At 40.7% G+C, this 19,449-nt stretch overlaps 1 protein-coding gene across 4 annotated transcripts in view; it reads right to left on the bottom strand.

The window, feature by feature from the left end:
- Window positions 1-1,157: 1,157 nt before the first annotated feature.
- The window catches only part of NFKB1 (nuclear factor kappa B subunit 1), a 61,435-nt gene continuing 43,143 nt past the window's right edge, over window positions 1,158-19,449 (bottom strand). For all 4 annotated transcript variants that reach the window (XM_072863119.1, XM_072863118.1, XM_072863121.1 and 1 more), the window contains 13 exons: window positions 18,941-19,063; window positions 17,787-17,876; window positions 16,730-16,927; window positions 13,875-14,016; window positions 10,403-10,517; window positions 8,068-8,269; window positions 6,689-6,858; window positions 5,728-5,830; window positions 4,696-4,820; window positions 3,806-3,872; window positions 3,299-3,471; window positions 2,986-3,163; window positions 1,158-1,348 (listed from right to left, as the gene is read on the bottom strand). In XM_072863119.1, the coding sequence (XP_072719220.1) occupies window positions 1,158-1,348; window positions 2,986-3,163; window positions 3,299-3,471; window positions 3,806-3,872; window positions 4,696-4,820; window positions 5,728-5,830; window positions 6,689-6,858; window positions 8,068-8,269; window positions 10,403-10,517; window positions 13,875-14,016; window positions 16,730-16,927; window positions 17,787-17,876; window positions 18,941-19,063 (1,877 nt within the window). The remainder of the gene's footprint in view (window positions 1,349-2,985; window positions 3,164-3,298; window positions 3,472-3,805; window positions 3,873-4,695; window positions 4,821-5,727; window positions 5,831-6,688; window positions 6,859-8,067; window positions 8,270-10,402; window positions 10,518-13,874; window positions 14,017-16,729; window positions 16,928-17,786; window positions 17,877-18,940; window positions 19,064-19,449) is intronic.

The raw sequence follows: 19,449 nt of genomic DNA, 5'->3' as shown, positions 1-19,449 counted from the left end.
CTCACTGCATTTTCACCATGAAGTCTGACATCTGTAACAGTTACACTCACCATCTCAGAATTAACATGCAACAAGAAGTAGTACTGCTCAGGAACAGTTTTGTTAGAGGATTTTCTAGATAGCCCAAAGAAGAACTGTCTCATCAGAGTTTTTCTGAGATGCTAAATAGTTGGTTTCAGTCTAAATGATTCGCTGCTGCTCTAATTACGAGAAGAGAACTAAAAGAGACCATGAGTCAGAGGCTTTACTTCCAAAACACAGCTGCTCAGCAGTAGCTGATGCTCCTGGTCTCCCACCATAAAAGATACTTAAGCTTTAAGACAGGTGGCTTGCAAGCCTTTATTTATTTTAGTACTTGGAAATCAGCATAATTTTGTATTGATACCTAAAACTGAAGTGATAAGTCTTCAATAACTCTGCTTGAAAGATGTGTAAAAATTACAGCAAGTGTAGACAAGAGATTTCATTTTGGGTTTTTATTATAAAAGTAAAATAAAAATAAGCATTTAAAAAGCACACTTTTTTAAAAGGAACAGATATTAAAAAAACTATTTACAAATAGGAAAATGCCAAACTTGAAAAATTTTTTGAATAAGAGGCACCAAAGTGAAGTTTAAATACATTATTTGAAATATACAAGATTTTTTTTAGGATTCTTTTTTTCTCTGAGTTGTCATTGTTGTGATTAAAGTAATGATTTTTCTTTGCCAGCTATTTTATGAGCTTTTTCATGCAACTGTGCTGCAAAAGTTATGAAGAGAGCAGCTAGAAACTGTATCCTTTGATTGCTCTGTGTGCCTTACCTCTTTTTATTGAGTTGGTATTACACATTAACAAGGAGTGACTTTCATCTATAAAAGAAAATCCTCACAAACCAGGAAAGCTCAGTCAGTCATTCACGGTGTCCAGCCCTGTGTATTAATGCGGCAGTAGAGCCCTCGTTATTGTATATGGCTTGTAAATGAATAAAATTAAATGTACTTGAGGAAGGAAGCAACAGCTAGTTACACGCTGAAGTCGCCATAGGTTCAGGTTCGTGTGTGGTTCCTCCAGCACGCTTTTGGTTGTGAATTCACTTCCCTCTGGCCAGGATGACAGCGATGTAATTTTAAATGTCACATTTGTTCCTGTAACTGCATATTGCTAATTGAATGTTACTAGTTGGCTATATAATTGCTTTGCACTGAACTTTCATGTCCATAGCCCAGGGTCGTCATTTTGCTAAGTGTTACTGATGACTTGCTGCTCAGAGAGTCTGAGTAAGTAAAGCTCAGTTTGCGGAAGGAGGTCTCCACACCACTGTCACACATGCTTTCGTTGTCTTGAAATTTGCTATTATAAAGCTCGCCTGAGGGAGAGAGAAAAGGGAAATACGTTATTTGTGTTGATTCAGTAATGTTGCTTTCAGAAAAGCCTAAGGAATGCAAACCTATAGGTTAAAGCTCTTCTATAGGAAAATAAGTCTAACTTTAGCTATTATAATAGGAAAAGCTGTGCTGACTGTTTTCAGTTGACCAAAGCATGTGATCTGATGCACTGCTGGCAGAGATCAACTGCAGATGGAGCTTGGATGGGATGAGAAGCCTGGTGCTCCGCTGACACTAATGCTGTCACTGCAGTAGTCAGGACTCTGCAGGAGTGTGGCAGTAGCAGGGCAAAAGGTTCTCAGATTCCTAGACTCTCTGGCAGTACGCAGCTCCAGGATGAGGCTCCTAAAACTTCCTCATGTTATTTCACTTACAGATTTCTTTTTGAGACAAATACTTGAACAATTTTCATCTAGTGAGCCTGAAATACGAAGAAGGCAGCAGCAGCTGTCATCTGTGCAAGATCCCCAGGAGCGCCTGACTGCAAGAGAACTGTATCCGAGTTGAAGGTATGATGTGGGCTCGGTGTGACTAGAACAGTGCTCAGCCTGTTAGAGTTCAGTATTACTTTTCTAAACAACTAGCTTAAAATAAATGACGCGATGCAGTCCATTCATGTTGCAAAGCAGCAGAACCCCTCTTACCCTTCAAGATTAATCTGAAGAGGCAATATGCGTACGAGCACATTTTTGGATAGGTGTGAAGGTCCACTCCATGACTGAACAAACAATTTTCTATAGAGAGTAAACTGGCAATGTTAGACCAGGATGGAGTTACTGTGGTATTTCTTACTTCTTTCCAGAAATATCTACAGTATTTTCACATAGGGTGTACATTTCCACATTAGGATGCTAGCAGCACTACTGATGTTTGAACAGAGCATCAAGGAAAAACAAAGGTTTTTGTTACTGAACATGGCCAGGCAGTGACTGAACATCCCTGATGACTTACTGCCTTCTCACAACCTCTGGTTTTCTGTTAATAGAATCCCCTGCCCAAAAACACCGTAGGACCTCTATCGTTAAAGACACTCCAGACTCAACTGGACATGACACAGGCAGCCTCATGTGATGTTCTGTTGGCCCTGCTCTGAGGAGGCAGTTGGACAGCATGACCGCTGGAGGTCCCCTGTAACCTAAACCATCCTGATTTTCTCCACCTACAGAACACTGGCTATTTCAGAGTGCCACAAACTGTGGAAGGAGAAATTTAATACCAAAGTCTTACTTGAGAATTTTTATGAACCCAAAACATTTCTGTTCACCCAGACTGGGGGGGGGGGGAAGTCAAAAGGTAATGGCACTTGTACAGGCCTGGGAGATCTTTTGAAACTTATCCCCAGTACATCAAAGGAGTTACCATCAGTAAATGGCAGATGTCTGGTTTTAGAAAAGGGAGCCAGTATAAGCCATACTGTAATGCAGGGCCACTGATTCAAATGGTCTGTTTTTCCCCTCTCTTCTAGGCCTAGCAAATGTCTATGACGAGAAAGTCCTGCTGCATTAAAATATTTCTGAAACAGGTAAGCATCTAGGGCCTTGTGCGTAAAGAAACCATGCAATCTATCACCAGTCCAGTGTTTTAAACAAAGCTCTTGATGTTTTGCTGTCAATTTTACCTGTCTCTCCATTTGCAAAGGTGGGAGGTGGTGATGACGGAAGAGCTTTTGCTGTATTGTCCTCCTGATGAGATGGGCTTTGTGAGATGGATAGTGCTTTCTGAATGATTTCAATGGCTTCTGTGTGATCCATCTGTCTCAAAGCAGCGATCAACTCTTGAACTGTACCACCAGAAACCTAAGAGAGAAGACACCAGATGCTCACCATCACCCAGGCTAGCTAAAACCGAAGGGCTGCACTGTCTCACCGTGCAGGAGGATAGTGTTCTCTACACGTGTGTGTGTTCTTTATAGCTTGTTACAGCCACACTACCTCATAGTTATCTAGCAGAGTTTTCGATGGGGAAGGGCTCAACCTGAAGGCATTATTAAGTATGCCAAGACCCAGTTTTTGTGCTAGAGTGGACCAGTTTTTGTTTGGATCGGGTGCTTCCAATAGTTTGTAAAGCTGCATCTTGGAACTTTCATTCAGCTCTCTCAAATGTCCTGGGGAACAGAGAAATATGTTAGTTTATTATTTATGCAAATCACGCACCAGTTCATCTCTAAGCAGAAACAAAGCCAAATTAAAGAGTATTTTAGTGTCCATCAATCCCAGTGTTTACTCATGTACTGCTGTAATATTGAAAATGCACTCCTTTGTGTCCTTGTGACACCTCTTAACAGAATCACACTCATTCTGAGAATCAGTGGGTGGGAATGTACCTCTTCTCCCTCCCCATTTCAGTTACAAGCTATTGCAGAGCAATGTCTTCTACAAGTACACTTTCAGTACTCAATTACTAGAGGGATATTGTCAAGTCTTCTTTATAGATGTTACCTTGTGTCAGTAAGTCCTCCGAAACCACTGCTGACTCATAGGGTTTGCCATTTAGTATGTCATACACCTAAGAGAATACATTAACGTCAATAGTTAGCAGAAACCTGGTTAGTGTTCACTATGTTGACAAGTCTCAGTAGTATTGTATAAAGCCCTAATTCTGTCTGTAAATGGGCAATTTTTTCTGTCCCAGGATCAGTATGACTAAAGATACTGTAGAAGACCTGTGCAAAGCTTGAGGGAGAAATCGTGAGAAGTTAATCTCCCTTGCCCTTTAGCTATGTCATCTGGCAACTGTTTTCAAGATATAGAGGAAGTCTTTGCAGTAAATAAGTGGCAGTAGCAGTGGCTAAGTGAGGAGTTATTGCCTGTCTGCAACTAGTAATTTAAAACAAAGCCTGGGTTAGATTTTCACCTAAGGCTAGTACCACTCCCCAGGTCCATGGGATTAGAGATTCTGACTGAATCTGCTGATTCTTACACCAAACCATGGACCTTGCGGCCTTTGGGTAGGACACAAAAGCGTATTTTCCCTATGCACAAAGTCCGCAAATTCTGAAGAACACAAAGCAAAGAAACCCACTAGAGTCTCTCACTCTGAATATGGGTCTTTGAACACAAGCTGCCCCATCAGCCAAATACTTTTCCATATTGAAGACTGTAGTGCAACTATTTCAAGAAGTGCCTGGTCATTCCTGTTCAGTAGAAGTAGTCTGTTAAGTGGAGCTTTCTTCCAGTGCTATTTCATGGGGGGTTTTTGTGGCTCAATTAGTTTAATTTTTGATGGCAAATTAGTAGCTTGTCACCATTGAAATAACTGTGGGTGTAGTGAAAGGAGTTGGCTGAGAGAGGTGAACTATCATTTATTATTAAAAAAACAGATCACGTACCTCACAGTTGGCTGCCATATCCAGTGGTGTTGTTCCAGGCACAATTCCTTCGTCGTCATCTTCATCATCTCTCACATCGTCTAGATCAAACAATGGCTCAAAGTTTTCAACGTGAGGATTTGCACCTGGCAAACAAGTGTGCAAAAAAATTCCTAAGAAAAGGCTTCAAGTTGCTTTTCAACAGTATTTAAAATATGTATTCTAAGTTCTGAATGGCAAAGCTGCTAATTTAGTTACTCAAGCTAAATTACATTTTATATTAAGCCAGCAGATAACGTTATCAACTAAAGTTAAATGCTGCCACATCTCTGTATAATGCTTCTCTCCATTATAAAGAGGGGAAAATGGCAAGCAGTGTGTTAGGGCCCAAAGAAAGGGCTATGATTATACAAACTGACTTCCAGTCCCCTTCTTGGCTCACACAGAGTGTAGCATGTATGTGGTGAAGCAATGGTGTGGTGCTTCTTTTTATAGTGTCAGAGAAAGTGTGGGTATTATTAAAAGACCAAGCACACAGCCAGAGCAATGGGAGGCTTGGATTTCTGTTTCAAAGGAGAAAAATCAGGTATTAAGGGTCTAAATACAGTTGAAAAAATGTTCCAATAAATATTCAAAACTAACTCTCCCACAGTGATATGAAATAGGAGACACTAACAAGCTCATGTTTCTGTGACCTTTTTTTTTGTTATTAAAGCAGTCCAACACTTATCCCAACTACGTAATGAAGTCTCTCCTCTGCTTCTTCAGCTATAAAAAACTACAAAAGAAATACTCAAAAAACTTCCTAGAGTGCTCGAGATTTTTTTCTTGACTAACATAATTTGCTCTTTTTAGCCATTAGATGGTGCTAAAGAGTAGTACAGCACCTGAAAGTAGGCCTTTCCTGAGGAAAAACAAACCTTCAGCTTTTAACATCTGATTTCTTCTGCTCATTAAACAAATTCACTGGCACATTCTTTTCTGCTTGCAGCCTTCTAACCTGAATTGCCACACTGTGACAGAAAACGCTCCAGCAAGTATCTGTTTCCATACCTGCTGCTTTGAGAACTGCTGCCAATTTTGTAGAGCCCCTTCCAGCCGCTATGTGAAGAGGAGTTGTCCCATCGTATGTAGTGCTGTCCACGTCTGCGTCACCCTAAGTTTTTATTGAACAACAACAAGAAAAGTGCTACTCGTCTATACAATACAGCTGCAGAGACTCATGTCTGCATAAACATTGCTACTGTGCAACTAAGCACCATTCCACGCCTGTTTGCATAAAAACTCTAATAACTGTCTGAAAAGAAGGAACTAGAACATAACTACAACTGTCTGCCTTCAGGAACAGATGGTGGTTGCATGCTGCAGTGTTACAGCAGGAGGCACATAAACCCAAAATAGGTCAGGTAGACAAAAGCCACTTTGCATCCCATGTAATAATTCTGCCATCTGATCACACTGTGGCGTTTGGAGTCTGAACTGGCGTGCACAGAAGCCTGCCTTCCTGCTGCTCTTCCGGAGAGCAGGTAGGCTGGTGGCACAGTCGTACACAGATACCGAGGAGGGCTACTGCGGCCAGCTGTGGGGGTGTAGAATTAAGCACACTAGGATCAAGGTGTTAAAGAGATGAGACAAATATTTATAGATATACACAACTGTCTCTCTATGCACATCTGTATACAGGTTCTGCTTTACAAAGATGAAGTGATTAACTTGTTCATGAGTAGTTTCATTGGCTGCGGGGATTACTCAGTGCAAATTACTCATGGCATATGCAGTCAGGTCAGGGTCACAAACTGTGAATTCCTCAACTTGGGCAAAAGGTTCACCAGCAGTGCTGAACAAGTAATAATGAATAACATTAGCAATAATTTTGCCATTATACTCATTTAAGTAATCAAGTCAATAAACAGGAAAAAACCCTTACTTCTGTTCCTCTGAAGCACTTCAGGATTTTCAAGAGTTTTTAAATACGTAAGTGAAAAGGCCTGGGAGAAAGAAGTTCTGCCCTTACCTCAAGCAAAAGGCAGCCTGCCAAAGGGATGTTCTCATGTTCAACAGCTAAATGCAATGCAGTTCGTCCAGATTTTTGTTCCTGAGCATTGACATTAACTCCAGCAGCAATCAGCTGTTTGAGGCAGGACATGCTATTTGCCATCACCACCATGTGAATTGCACTGAGACCTACACAAAACGAAATCCATCCATCATGGGCATTAATATTTGAAAAATAGGGAAATGTCAGAGTCATGAGTTTTGAAGTGGCTGCATCTATAAGAATTGTAAAATGAGTGAGAGTTACTGTAGTTATCTAAGCACAAGTGACTTATTTTGCCTGATTATACACTAAAAGATGGTGTTAATAAAAATGTTCTTTGTGCGTAAATTGGAACTAGTTGTGTTACTGATGGCAAGTCAAAGCCATGCATGAAAAAAAAAACCAACCAAACCAAACCAAAAAACCAGCAAATTACAAGGTGGAAAAGAAGGCAGGAACTAAAGAGCTCACCTAGAGCATCTCTGTGCCTCCAAGGAGAGTAGCCTTAAAAAGAAAATCTGCATCTTGGTACTAAACAAAAAGGTACCCTGCACTGGCCCCATCTGCTACTGAACATCTCTTCTAGAAATATTCTGGGGAATAGTTGGTATTTTTAGTATCATCCTCCTGTAAGGTCACACTGCCCTATCACCTCAAGATTACCTGCAGCAGCTCAAAAAGAGAATAATAAAGCCTTGTATTTAAAAAACAATCAACCAACCACCCCAATCCAACCAACCAAAAGACCCCCTCTCTCTGAGGAACTTAACACTGTTTTTTGATTCCCATAATGACATTTTTAGGTCAGACATTTTACAATCTACTCGAGCAGGAGTACTAAATTCAAATGACCTGTGCCACTGAAAAATGGGAGAATTGTGTCTTTGTGGTTATTTTATAGGCTCTAATTCTGTATGGTCACGAAGTACCAGGTAAGAAACTTGACACTGGACCAGAAATTATTTTTGAGGGGATTTCATTCACTAGACAGGAGGAAACGTTTTCTTCTGGGGGGATTTTTTTTTTTAAACAGTAGTTGCATAAGGTATCTCAGGAGGAACACAGTCCTTTAAGTTTTCTGAGATCAAAAATATACAGTAACAAAAATTCAAATCCATACTGTGTCACGGGGGCGTTACCAATCTTTTAAGTTCCATACAACCTGAAAACCTACATGTCTGTGTTCTCTCATCTGTGACTGCAGGCATATAAAAGCCAAGGACAGCATGTGCAAAATGGGGAAAGATGCTATTTCCAAGGTCTGTATCTACCTGTGTAAAACCACTGTGCTGGCAGGAATTGAGGTGTGCTTGTCCAGTAGGTAAGTGGAAAACACAGCCATTATCTTTCCATACCTTCACCATTGGAAAGGTCGACCATCGGAGATATCTTCTTATGCTTGAGGAGTAGACTCAAAATCTTGTCGTCTCCTTCAGTAGCAGCTAAATGTAAGACAGAATTACCATGGCGATCCAGAAGGCTGACATCTGCTCCAGCCTTCAGCAAGTCTTCTACCACCTCTGCCTGCTTTGTGATTACTGCCAGGTGCAAGGGGGTCTAGAAGCGACAGAAGCAAGCCATGAGAAGATAAGCAACAGCTACATCACCTCTACAGAAATCTCTTAAACCCATAAAAGCTCCTAGTGTGAGAAGATGTTACTACACTTCAAAGCTAACAGAAATGAAAAGCTCGCGTATGTGTACATTTTTTTCTACTGCATACTACAAACAGGGTTTCTACTTACTGGAAGTAAAAGCTGCCTTGCCAGTGTCAGCAGTTGGACTTTGGGAGGAACAAAGATGTTGCCTACTCTTATAAGCCAAGGCACTGACCAGGCTATTTGAGCATTGCGGTGCAAGGGACTTGGGAAATGAGATAATTCCTGTGCCCCCCAGACACTGGAAGCCTGCTTCCAGCTGCCCCATAGCCAAGTTCATGCCACAGAGGGAGCACCCGCACTTTCCAGGGCCTGCTCAAATCTGCCTTTGGCAGTGGACTATGCTCTAATTTTGCTCCTGAATAGGGGGTTTGCAGCCATGGGCTTAGGACTGCCTTATCCCCCAAAATGACTCTGCACAGAAAAGAAGAAAATCTTGCTGTTCTGTGCATTTATCGAAGTGCAGAACAACTGTGCATTTACGCAGCATGTGTCTAGCTGGCTGATTCTACTTGCACGTTCTCCATTTTTGTGCAAAGACACCTGCAGCACCGAGAGGCTCTCTGGCCAAGAGGTTTCCAGTATTTCCGAAGGTCAGTTGTATACTGCATTCTTGACAGTCTTGCCAGTGAACAGCATCATGTAGAACATGCTCAGAAATGTATGTATTTCAACAGTAAGGCATTCCAGTAAGGTTTGGGAAATCATTATTTCCAGCAGTAAAATAATCTAAAAATTGCACAAGATTCCATATCCATATCATTATCCTTGTATTACAGAGGACTATAAAAAAAGACTAATTCCAGCTCTGTACAATAAGCTTGTGTTTGTCGATACATTTGTCAACATATCTGCAATTAATTACTGAATCTATAGGCTACATGTACGATTCAGCTTTCAGAATACCTGTACAGAAGGAAAATTCTAGCCCAAACCTACTTTCTCTCCCACCACTGGCTTAAAGTTTAAGTAGAAGGTAGGAATAGCTGTAGAGGTCCTGGTAGTTAGAGATTTATTTCTTGTACAGAGCACAGCTTTGCTTCCTATTTCTGTGAAACAGAGGGCACAGAATTCAATTCAGAATCTTCTGCTTGCTTTCATCAGCCTCCACATTTCAAACTTGCTCATATAAAGAGCATAAAAATGAAATGTGAAAGAGAACAAAAAAGTCAAAATAAACCCTCTGGGACTATCTGTGTAGAATAATGCCTTTACTGTTCACAGCAAAAGAAATGACACAAATGTCGGAGTGCTGCCGTGTAACATCCAGCTGGTTACCTTTGGGACAACCGAACGGTGCACACAGTTGAAAAGAGATTATTTTCCAGGCAGGTTTCCACGACTCTTTTTAAAGCCTGTCTGAGTTACAATACAAAAACCTCAGACTCTGTCACAGATGAAACTGAGGAGACAGAGTTGTGCCTGGCAGTTAAGAGTTCTTTTCCTACTAGGTAAGAGACATGGGGATGGGTTTTTTTTGTTTTGCTATAATGTGAATCTAGAAATGAAAGGGAAATTTTGGTGCTCATGTGACGGGCGCAAATACCATCTGGGCTACAGGAAGGGCATAGTTTGTTACAGCTTCCACATGCCTACAGATAACTGATGACACAGCAACTGACTCACGATCCCGAGTTATCCCAGGTTAGAAAGGTCAAAAGAGCCCAGAGCTGGCACACTGTAATCATTACCACTGGTTTAATAACAGAGAAGCCAAATAATAAAGTCATGAACTGAAGAATTTCGTGGGTTTGGCCTGCTCTACGATTAACCCACAGAGGCATTTGTGTTAACATCAAGGGGAGTTGTGAACTAAAACAGTGAAAACCTGCTCTTGCTCCTCCACTGCCTTGCACCAGGTCATTGTGTTTCTAAACTTTACAATATGTCATTGTGTTTCTAAACTTGTTTGCATTACAGCTGATCTGGGCTCATTCCAACAAATAGAAGAAAAATAAGACAGATGTAACTGTGCAATTTCGTTGTTGCTGGCAGAACAATCAACAACACTTATACCACCACAACAGCATACCTGATAAAGGTCGTTTCTCATGTTAATGATGTCATTATAATTCAAATCAGGCATCACTTCCAAGAGGTTTTTCACCAGCTCAGTATGAAGGTGGATAATTGCCAAATGAAGGACACTGAAACAAACAAAAAACAGATTAACAAATTCACATTTTCAAATTTATTACAAAAATTGTAAGGTTTTGCTGTAGATCTGATTGAATTCTAACTGATATAAACACCTGACTATTAGAGGTCATGACTTCAGCACTAAATATCAGCACCTAAACTGAATCCCAACGTTAAAAAAAGCTAGTCAGAAGACAATAGTGTTTAACCCTTCAATCACAAAAACAGACTCTGGATGGCTTTTGCTGGTCCTGAGCATAACTTAACTAATAGTCTAATAAATACAAACTTTGTTTCACAAAAGAATTGTTTCAGAATGTGTTTGAAATCCCCAGATTCTTCGCTGTTTTGGTTTTTTCATGTTTTGAATTACGCAGCACACGAACACCTCTTATTGTCAAAACCTTCCTTCAGAATTTCCACAGGCCTGTCTGCCACCAAAGCAGATTTTCCCTTGGGGGTTTTCCCAGATCTGTGGGTTTTTCTTTTCTTCATTTTCAAACAGAAAAATGACTGAGGACTCAGGCCCAGCAACTAACGGCCACAGGATTTGCAGCAGTGGCCAGAGACATCCTGCCAAATGAAAAACCTGTTTTGGGACATGAGCAACTCTGCACAGGCAAGACACTTCACCACTTCTACCGGGTTAATGCAATGGCCTTTCCCATGGTCTTCTCCAGAGCCAGGTCCCTCACCACCAGCCAGAGTACACCACAGCCACCAGGCTGTACTTGCAAAACGACTCCAGGAATAAAGCAGGTTCTGAATCCCATCACCCCTCTGCAACAGAGCTCGATTTGTCTTGTTCCCTCGAGACCTCATTTCAAAGCTATGCCCTTTGTTTTGAAACATATCTTGCCAAGCTCTCCCTTAACAGATGCTGCCCAACTTCTAGACTCATCTTTTTAGCATATTGCTGCTGACACACAAAATATCAACATAGGACATGTGGTGCGTTTGTTATGGTGCTCCAGAAACACCTGAATATACTCAGATCTATACTTTCATCAGAAAAATAAAAAGAAGTTCCTTGCCATTCGGGGTGTAGAGTCATCTTGAAATTGAGACTGAGAGCACTCAAAGCCAGAAGATATTTTTAAAAGGGAAAAAAATATGATTTCTAAACCAAACTCATCCTCGAAGGGCCTGTTTTATTGGTTCTGGATGCTGCCATAGGCAGTACCATGGCACTTTTCCCTCCTTCAACTCTCCTGTGCTGTTCAAACAGTCCCACCACTACCATAAAAGAGCTGTTCCTCTGCTCTCTGGTAGATGCTTCTTATTATGCTCTACCATGCTGACATTTTATTTCCAAATCTCCCTTCAGCAACAAATTTGCTCTTCTGCCTTTAGTTCTCTTTTCCGTAGCAAGTACTTTAATTTTACCCTGCCACTGCATGTGACGCTGTAGTCTAACAGTTGTGGGATAACAGTGCTGTAAAGACATGCTGACTAGACCATAAAAGGGCAGTCAATTCCACTTTTTAAACAGTCCTGCATCAAAAAATGCATTTCAGCACTGCTGTGGAGGCAGACTGCTGTAATACCGTCAGGCTTCTGGAAAGTAGTGGTACTGGTATAAATGCAGTAACAGGCAGTGTTACTGAGAGCCCACAGTAAATATACACTAATCACAGATTAATGTATTTTGTCTCAAAGCCATAAAAGACAACACAGGTCCCATTAAAGTTATTTTCATTCCCTACATACTACTTTGATGAAAGCAAGCTGAGCAAAATTGTTGACAGCAACACTTCTTTAAAGGCTTAAGCAAAAATTTTATAGTTTTTGCCATATAATTTTAATGATTAAAGTGAAAATTAGGGAAATTGATTTATTAATTTTGACTTTTTTAAAGAAAAAAAAACCCAAACAGCTCCTGAGAGAGTGCTGGAAGACAGTCACCAAAACTTTGTTTTGTTAAAAAGCTGCAGAGTAATTTAGATGTATTACATGCTCTCAGTCTAAAATCCATCCCAGGAGAAAGGCAACATGAGCTTGAGCCTCACGTACTTGCAGGTACTTCTTGATCCAGGAAGAAAACAACTATTTACCATCATTCCAAAAAGTATTTTGACTTTGTTGAAGCGTCCTGCAAGTCCAAATCTGAGGGGCACATTATTGATTTTTGAATGGAGGTCCTACTTGCTCAATAGTCCTCTACCCCCTGCTTTTTTTAAAAAAAAAAAAACACAGAAGCTGTATTGTCCAAAGTGCTAGCAGATTTTGTTGCTAGCTCCTGCCTAGCTCATATTCCTGCTTTCCTCGAAGCAGACATTAGGTTGCCAATTGGAAAGCAAAGCAAGTAAAGTAGCTATCTCTGATTTTGCAGTCCTTTATCAGTAATCCAAGACCTATTTTCACTGAAAGTGCAGTGAAAGTAGTAACCTCTCACAGAGTAATCGAACAGTGGGATAGCATGTCTCAGTCACCTGTAATTTTCCATCTAGCTGGACACCTTAAGGCTTATATGGCTTCTACTGTACAAAATACTGCAATTTAAGGAAACAGAAGTGATTGCATGAGCCTGCCCAAAGCCTGCCAGCTAAAAAGTGAGGATGTGATAATGTCACTTGCTTATTCAAGAGATTATCTTTGCATATGTTCAGAGCCACTTCCACCCAATTTGCTTTTAAATAACTACTAATCATTAGTTCCTCACTGTATTTCACTCTGAATCCCACAGAATCTGCATAGCTGTAGAGGAACAAAATGGATTTCTACTCCAACTCACATTATTGAAGGAATGATAAGCAAATATTAGCAGCCAAATCTGCCACAAACGTCCGTGCAACCTCTTGGAAGACAACAGTACAGGACAGAGGTAAGCAAGAGCAAAATACCATCCTCTGGGAAGAACTTGGTGTCAGTGGGAGAAAAGCAGCATGGATCCTCCAGCTATTATTTCTGCATCTCCCGGTGCATCTGTAACTTAAAGCTTCCCATGAAGACTTAAAGACTTGCATGGAATAAAAAGCAGGGCACCCTCCTTCAGCACAAAGCTGAGTATCCCCATCAACTGTGTATCATGATGGAAGCATGGCACTTCATGCTCAGTTGAGATTTTAAGTAAAAAAAGGCAAACAAATTCATGACATGCTCACCGTACCCTCAATGACCAGATTACTTTCTGACAGGTACTGGATCAAAGACCTTTGTGGTGTGAGTGACTTTTCTGCAAATGCAACAAAAATGTCTAAATCGCAGCTGTACCTCTCCCAAACAGCACAAAGGAGAATGATATTTATTTGATTAGAGCAGTGCTAAAATCGATGATGGGCACCCACAGGGGACAGAACAAACTGACCACACCATTCTGCCATCAAAAACATGACTTTCAACCCAGTAAGTATAGGCCAACTTACTTGTCTCCATTATCATCCTGGACAACAGTGAGATGGCGCTGAACAGCCAACAGCATCTTCACATCTCCAGTTACAGCATAATCAAAGAGAGCATTGCAGTGACGCTTGGCAAGCTGCATGGCCTTCTCCAGGAACAGACCATCTGCAACAGAAAGTTTTGTCTTCATCAGTTTGGTTGTCTTCTTTGCAACACCACCTTCTTTTGACAGGCATTTGTGCTGCCAAAGAAATACGAAGTGCAGACCACCAAGCATTTACTGACTCACTGAAACAGGTTGCTAATTACTCCTGAGAGGTAAGGAGAGAGGGAATAAGTCCCTTGGAAGAAAAACTCAGTGCATGCTGAGCATTCAGGCAGCAGGAATCCTGAGAACAGTCCAGCTCTGGAAGCTACCTTTAGTTTGAGCGGCACCAAATTAATTGCATTGATGTGTTCTTATGTGTAATGAGACAAAAGGAGCAGGAACTTGGATTTGCTTAGATACAAGCGACATCTAAGGACTCTTGTCCACAGAGCACTTAAAAGAACCTCCCATGCAGTTCTGAGTAGTTTAGACTTGAGGAAACTGAGGCACAAGAAGCCTAAGTGACCTGTCAATTACTGCACAGAAACCCACAGAAAAGCTGTGGAATAAATGCAGGGCTTTCTGCCCCCTCTCCAACTTGAACCATGCAGTCTTTCCTGCTTTAGAGCAGCAGCACAGAGAGTCTGTTCACCTGTTTAAAACATTCCAGTGTTTACAATGCTTAGTATTTGTAGTATCCTGATTTTAGGTATAAAATGTACAAGCACTGAGATTTCAAAAAGCAGAATTTGTCACGTTGGGGAGGCAAAAGGGAGAAAGGGGAGGAAAGAAACTAATTTGTGGAAAAAAGTCACTCTAGCTGCTCTGTCAATACCTTTGTGGTTCTGTATCAGCAAGAAACTAGCGAAAATGAAACAGATGAACTTTCAAACCACAGTCGTCATTCTGGGAAGCAGTATCATCTGAAACCAGCCTGTATTTTGAGCAGTTTCATGTTTCTATAAAACCTTGTAAGGTTAGAAATTACTAACAGCAAACAAGTAAAACAGACTTTGTCATTTAAAGCACACATAGGGAGAGAATACCCAGGATTTCCAGCTACACAAAACCAGGCATTTAGACCAGGTTAGAAGCATATCCCTGGTGAACATGTGAATACATAATTTCTGTAAGCCGAAGACTTACTCAGCTATCCATGAAGCTTATTGTTCTAGCCAATATATCACTGTGGTTCCTATACTATATGCCCAGCCTGATACATTTATATTTGCTATTTACCTTTTAACACTAAATAATAGCATTAGATGGATGTTATGTTCAGGATATATATCCAGGGTAAACGGTATTAAGCAATTTGGTCTTTTCTCATTATAGAGATTTCCAGAGTCTGAAAAACTGGATTCTGAACCTCCTTGGTTTCCCATATCAAGCACGCAGAAAAGCTATCCTTCAAAATACTACAAGGTAGCATCTTTTAGTCTAATACCCAAATGTTCTACCCTGCAGTAGCCATTTCATGAAGCCTGTTCTTCTGCATCTATTCTTCATATAATCTGGAGATTATATTGAAATTGGCTCTTTTCATGCCATTATAATAGGTAAAGAAAAGAAACAGTCAACTTCCTGCCTACAATGTTCACTACTCGGAAACCAGGACAACAATCCAGGCCCCTCTTTGGCGACTGCTAAATGGACATTATTATTTCTTCACATATCAGAAAAGATTTTGCTCTCTGAATCAGTCACAGGATTTATCACAACCAGAACTGCAAACAGCAAGTTCTTCAGCTTTTCTCAGGAGCACCATCTGTTTCTCAGATCACAAGAAGCTACACCTTGGAGGATTTTACAACTACAACCCACCTACTACGTGACTTTGGTTTCCCAAGCCACAGCTTCTAGTGCTCTTAATAGCAAGTGTCACACAGGGCTGATACACACAAGGTAACGTGCCCTCTCCCTGACCAAGAAGGGAACAACAAAAGTGGTCCAAATCACATTACACTTGGTAAAAGCCAGGAACAAATAATTCCTTCCTGCTCAATTCCTACCACTACCATGTCCCTCTAGTCCAACCGTTGTCTTTTTCATTTTATGAGATTACTCAAATCCTTTAAAAAAGTGACTATCAACTCTTTTAAAAAACAATCCAAGAAAAGGAAGTCTTACTGTCTGGGAAAGGGTCATTTATAGTCTTCATATATTTTACAATGCTACTGCTAAACCATTTCTATTGACTACTCTTGCCTTCCTCCCCTTTTGTTCAGCAGTTTGATGTGTAAGACTTTGCTACCCAACAGTGTTATTTTACTGTGTATTTGTCACATGGGAACAGATACATTTACATTTTAAATTCAAACCTTTAACACCACTTTGCATGCAATTTAACAGTAGAATTGCAGGGAAGAACTACTGCAACAATCACGCCAACATCCATTTACTCATCCATTAAAGCCTATCAAATATCAAAAGCCAAGTCAACTGCTGAATTGTATTCCATGCACCTTCACTGCTTTCAGTGTTCCTCATACAGGTTTATTATAAAGCAGTGTTAAATGTGCCCAGCAGGCTAAGCTATCTCTTCTCCTTGCATGACAAGCAGAAGTTCAGTTGCCCAGTGGCAGTACAAAGGTGGAAGATTATCTACAGAACTATGTATGGGGAGGGACCTTAGATTTGGGGGAATGGAATCCCTCCTGTTTCCTCCAGGAGGCATTATCATATTTTGAAAACAGCAAGCAGACGTTTATGGAGTTTCCAGGCCTTTAACACCAGCTTTGCCCATTACTCAGTTTGATCTACCCTAAATACATTTACTTGTTCACTTACCTTGCCACCTGCAATCTGCTTCATTTACATCACTTCCAGCTTTACAGGAAGAAGCAGCATCCTCCTTCTCATTATCACCAGAGGTTCTGCACTCATTCCTCTCCACAGTTTCCACTTTCACATCATGTTTCATGTCCCATTTGTCACTTTGTTTATCAGAGCTCTTCCCGTCTTGTTCAGCTGTGCTATTTGATAGTCCTTCAAACAAAAATTAGTATCATTAGTGTCCAACACTGTTGCTTTTTTATGCAAGTGATAAAGTTCAACTAGCCATAACCAAACCAAAGAACTCAATACAGAAATTTACTTTGACATAGGTGTTATCATTAAACACTCACAAATCATAATACTCCAGATGCCAACACGCACAGACATAGCAATATAACTTGCTGTAAAGTGATGTTATGTTTTTGACAGCCTCTGCTTTAAAGATAAACTTTTATATATAACAGCAGATATACTTCTCTTTTTATGGTACAAGAATGCAAGTCTGAAGTATTCCCAGGAAATCTAGCAGAATTATTGAGATTTACTTTTTTTTTTTCTGACAGCAAATTCATCCCTGAGACTTTGGAAACAACTAGAGAGTATTCAACATGTAGATGTGAAATGACTTCCCTACTTTAGGAAGCCAAGAATGCCCTTATTATTAACTTAATCTTTTCCATTGACTTTTATGTTATTTCTCTGGGCTAGTCCTTGGGTCACCTGTAATCAGAACATTCAAGCAAGTGAAAGGGCTGTTGCTTGAAACATACACTGAATATAGATGCACAGAGGGGTTTTGGTGACTGCTTCTCAGGAGTTAGCAGTAAAAAGGAACATGCACACAGCTTTCAAGGTAGCCTTGAGAGAATTAAAGAGAAGCAGGGCAGTATAATCTACACAAACCCCTCTCCTGCCAGAGGTTCTAGAAAAGAGACTGATTCTAGGGAAAAAAAATAGCCCCCCCAGCACACTTAGCTAGACCTGCATGACACTTCAGCTCATATTGTAGAAGAAAATAAAGATGGTCAGACTCATTCAACTGTTGCAAGAATGACATTTTTACTGTTACCATGTTTCATTCCAGCATTGGACTTTGTTGTGCCAGGGTGGAAATGCATGCCTCCAAAAGCAGAGTATCCATATGAAGGATAACTGAACCCTAAAGAAATGAAAAAGATGGAAGAATTAATAGAATTATACCCTAAAGCAACGAAAACACCATCTGGAAGAACACTGAACCTAAAGAACTGAAATTTTGTTTTCTACATACCTTCTCCTTTATTCCATCCGATTAAAACAGATTTTCCAGACTGAAGGTGAACTCCTCCCCACCCCTTCAAGAATCCAAAGAAGTTCTACATGGTTGGCTAGTAACACTCTTTGTCCCAACATCCATAAGGCCACACAAATGTATTATATCACTAGTATGCTTCATCTAAGTCTCAAATGAGATTTCACAAGCTACCTCTATGCTTTTGAATCTTCGTGATTACAACAGATTTGTATTCTGGTGTTATGTTATAGATGTGCTGCTAGCAATGCATGTAACAATATGAAAATTGCTGCTCCGTCCCCTGCTCTAAAAAAAGGGTTGCAAAGGTACTGTGGTTCAGATTACGTTTGCTGATCTACAGGTTTTTAATGCTCTGCTGCAAGAATCAAAGCAATGCTCTTATGATCCTGCTCTTATGATATCCTCTGGCTTCAAAAGGTAGTAGAAAATTTACTAATTAGTATCTCAAATTTTTAATAGTTCTTTGCACTAACAGGGTTAATTTGCCAAATTCCACTCCTGGTCCCAGAAATAATTAAGAACCTTTTCAATTTTAAGCATCCAAGATGGTACTTAGCTGAGCTGTCTCATGAATTTCAGTGCCTTTGAGGCCCTAGGAAGCAACAAAGCTAAGATATGATGGATTCCTGACTCAGACTTCCTCAACTAGAAAGGTGTTATCTGTGACTTAAAGCTTCAAGGAAGAGAAAAAAAAAAAAGTCACCATGAGCCTCATATCCAAGTAGGAAGGCAAAGCAACTGAAGAAGTATTTAGAAAACAAGGAGATGCTTGACTGAAATGAGTTACACTGGTACAAAGACAGGAGAGTCAGGTCTTATCTACCTAGAAGGAGAAGAAATCCTCATCACATTTTAAAAATCAGAATAAACATCTCTCCTGCTCTCAAAGTAGAACCCCTTCCCCTCTTCACCCAAAACTGCTGACTTACCAGACCCAGCACCGCCACCTCCCCCTCCATACATGCCACCGCCTCCTGCGCCACTGCCTCCACCATAGCCATCAGAGAAGTTTGGCATTAGCTTCTGTCGTTTCCTTTGCACTTCTTCTTTATCTGGGTTAGAAGGAATAGACGGGATAAGGACTCACTCTTACTGGTGGCCACGCACAGAAGAGGATGTGCATACAGAAAGCATTACTAAAGGAAAATGCAGAGTGCTGTCAAAGAGTCAACTCTCTTCTAGCTCCAAACAACAGAACAACTTTGTATGTAATTGAGCAGTGAGAATTCCTGCGAGAAACAAGCTAGTGCCAAGTCCCCAGCCAGACCAACAGCATAGCTCAGGCCCGTGTGGTCTCTTCAGTTATGTCAGGTACCTTGTGCTCAGACTGGGAGGGAAAGGTGCAGAGATGTCTTAGGGGGCTCAGAGTTTCCTTCAAAAGTGTCTCATGTACTCAGAGCCCCGGAAATCGGTGGTCCCCAAATTCTTCTATGTCTAA

This window comes from Ciconia boyciana, chromosome 5 (genome assembly GCF_034638445.1).
Source record: "Ciconia boyciana chromosome 5, ASM3463844v1, whole genome shotgun sequence".
In the NCBI taxonomy this organism is placed as follows: Eukaryota; Metazoa; Chordata; class Aves; order Ciconiiformes; family Ciconiidae; genus Ciconia; species Ciconia boyciana.
The sequence above is the reverse complement of the archived record's forward strand: the minus strand, read 5'-3'. Positions and strand labels throughout refer to the sequence as shown.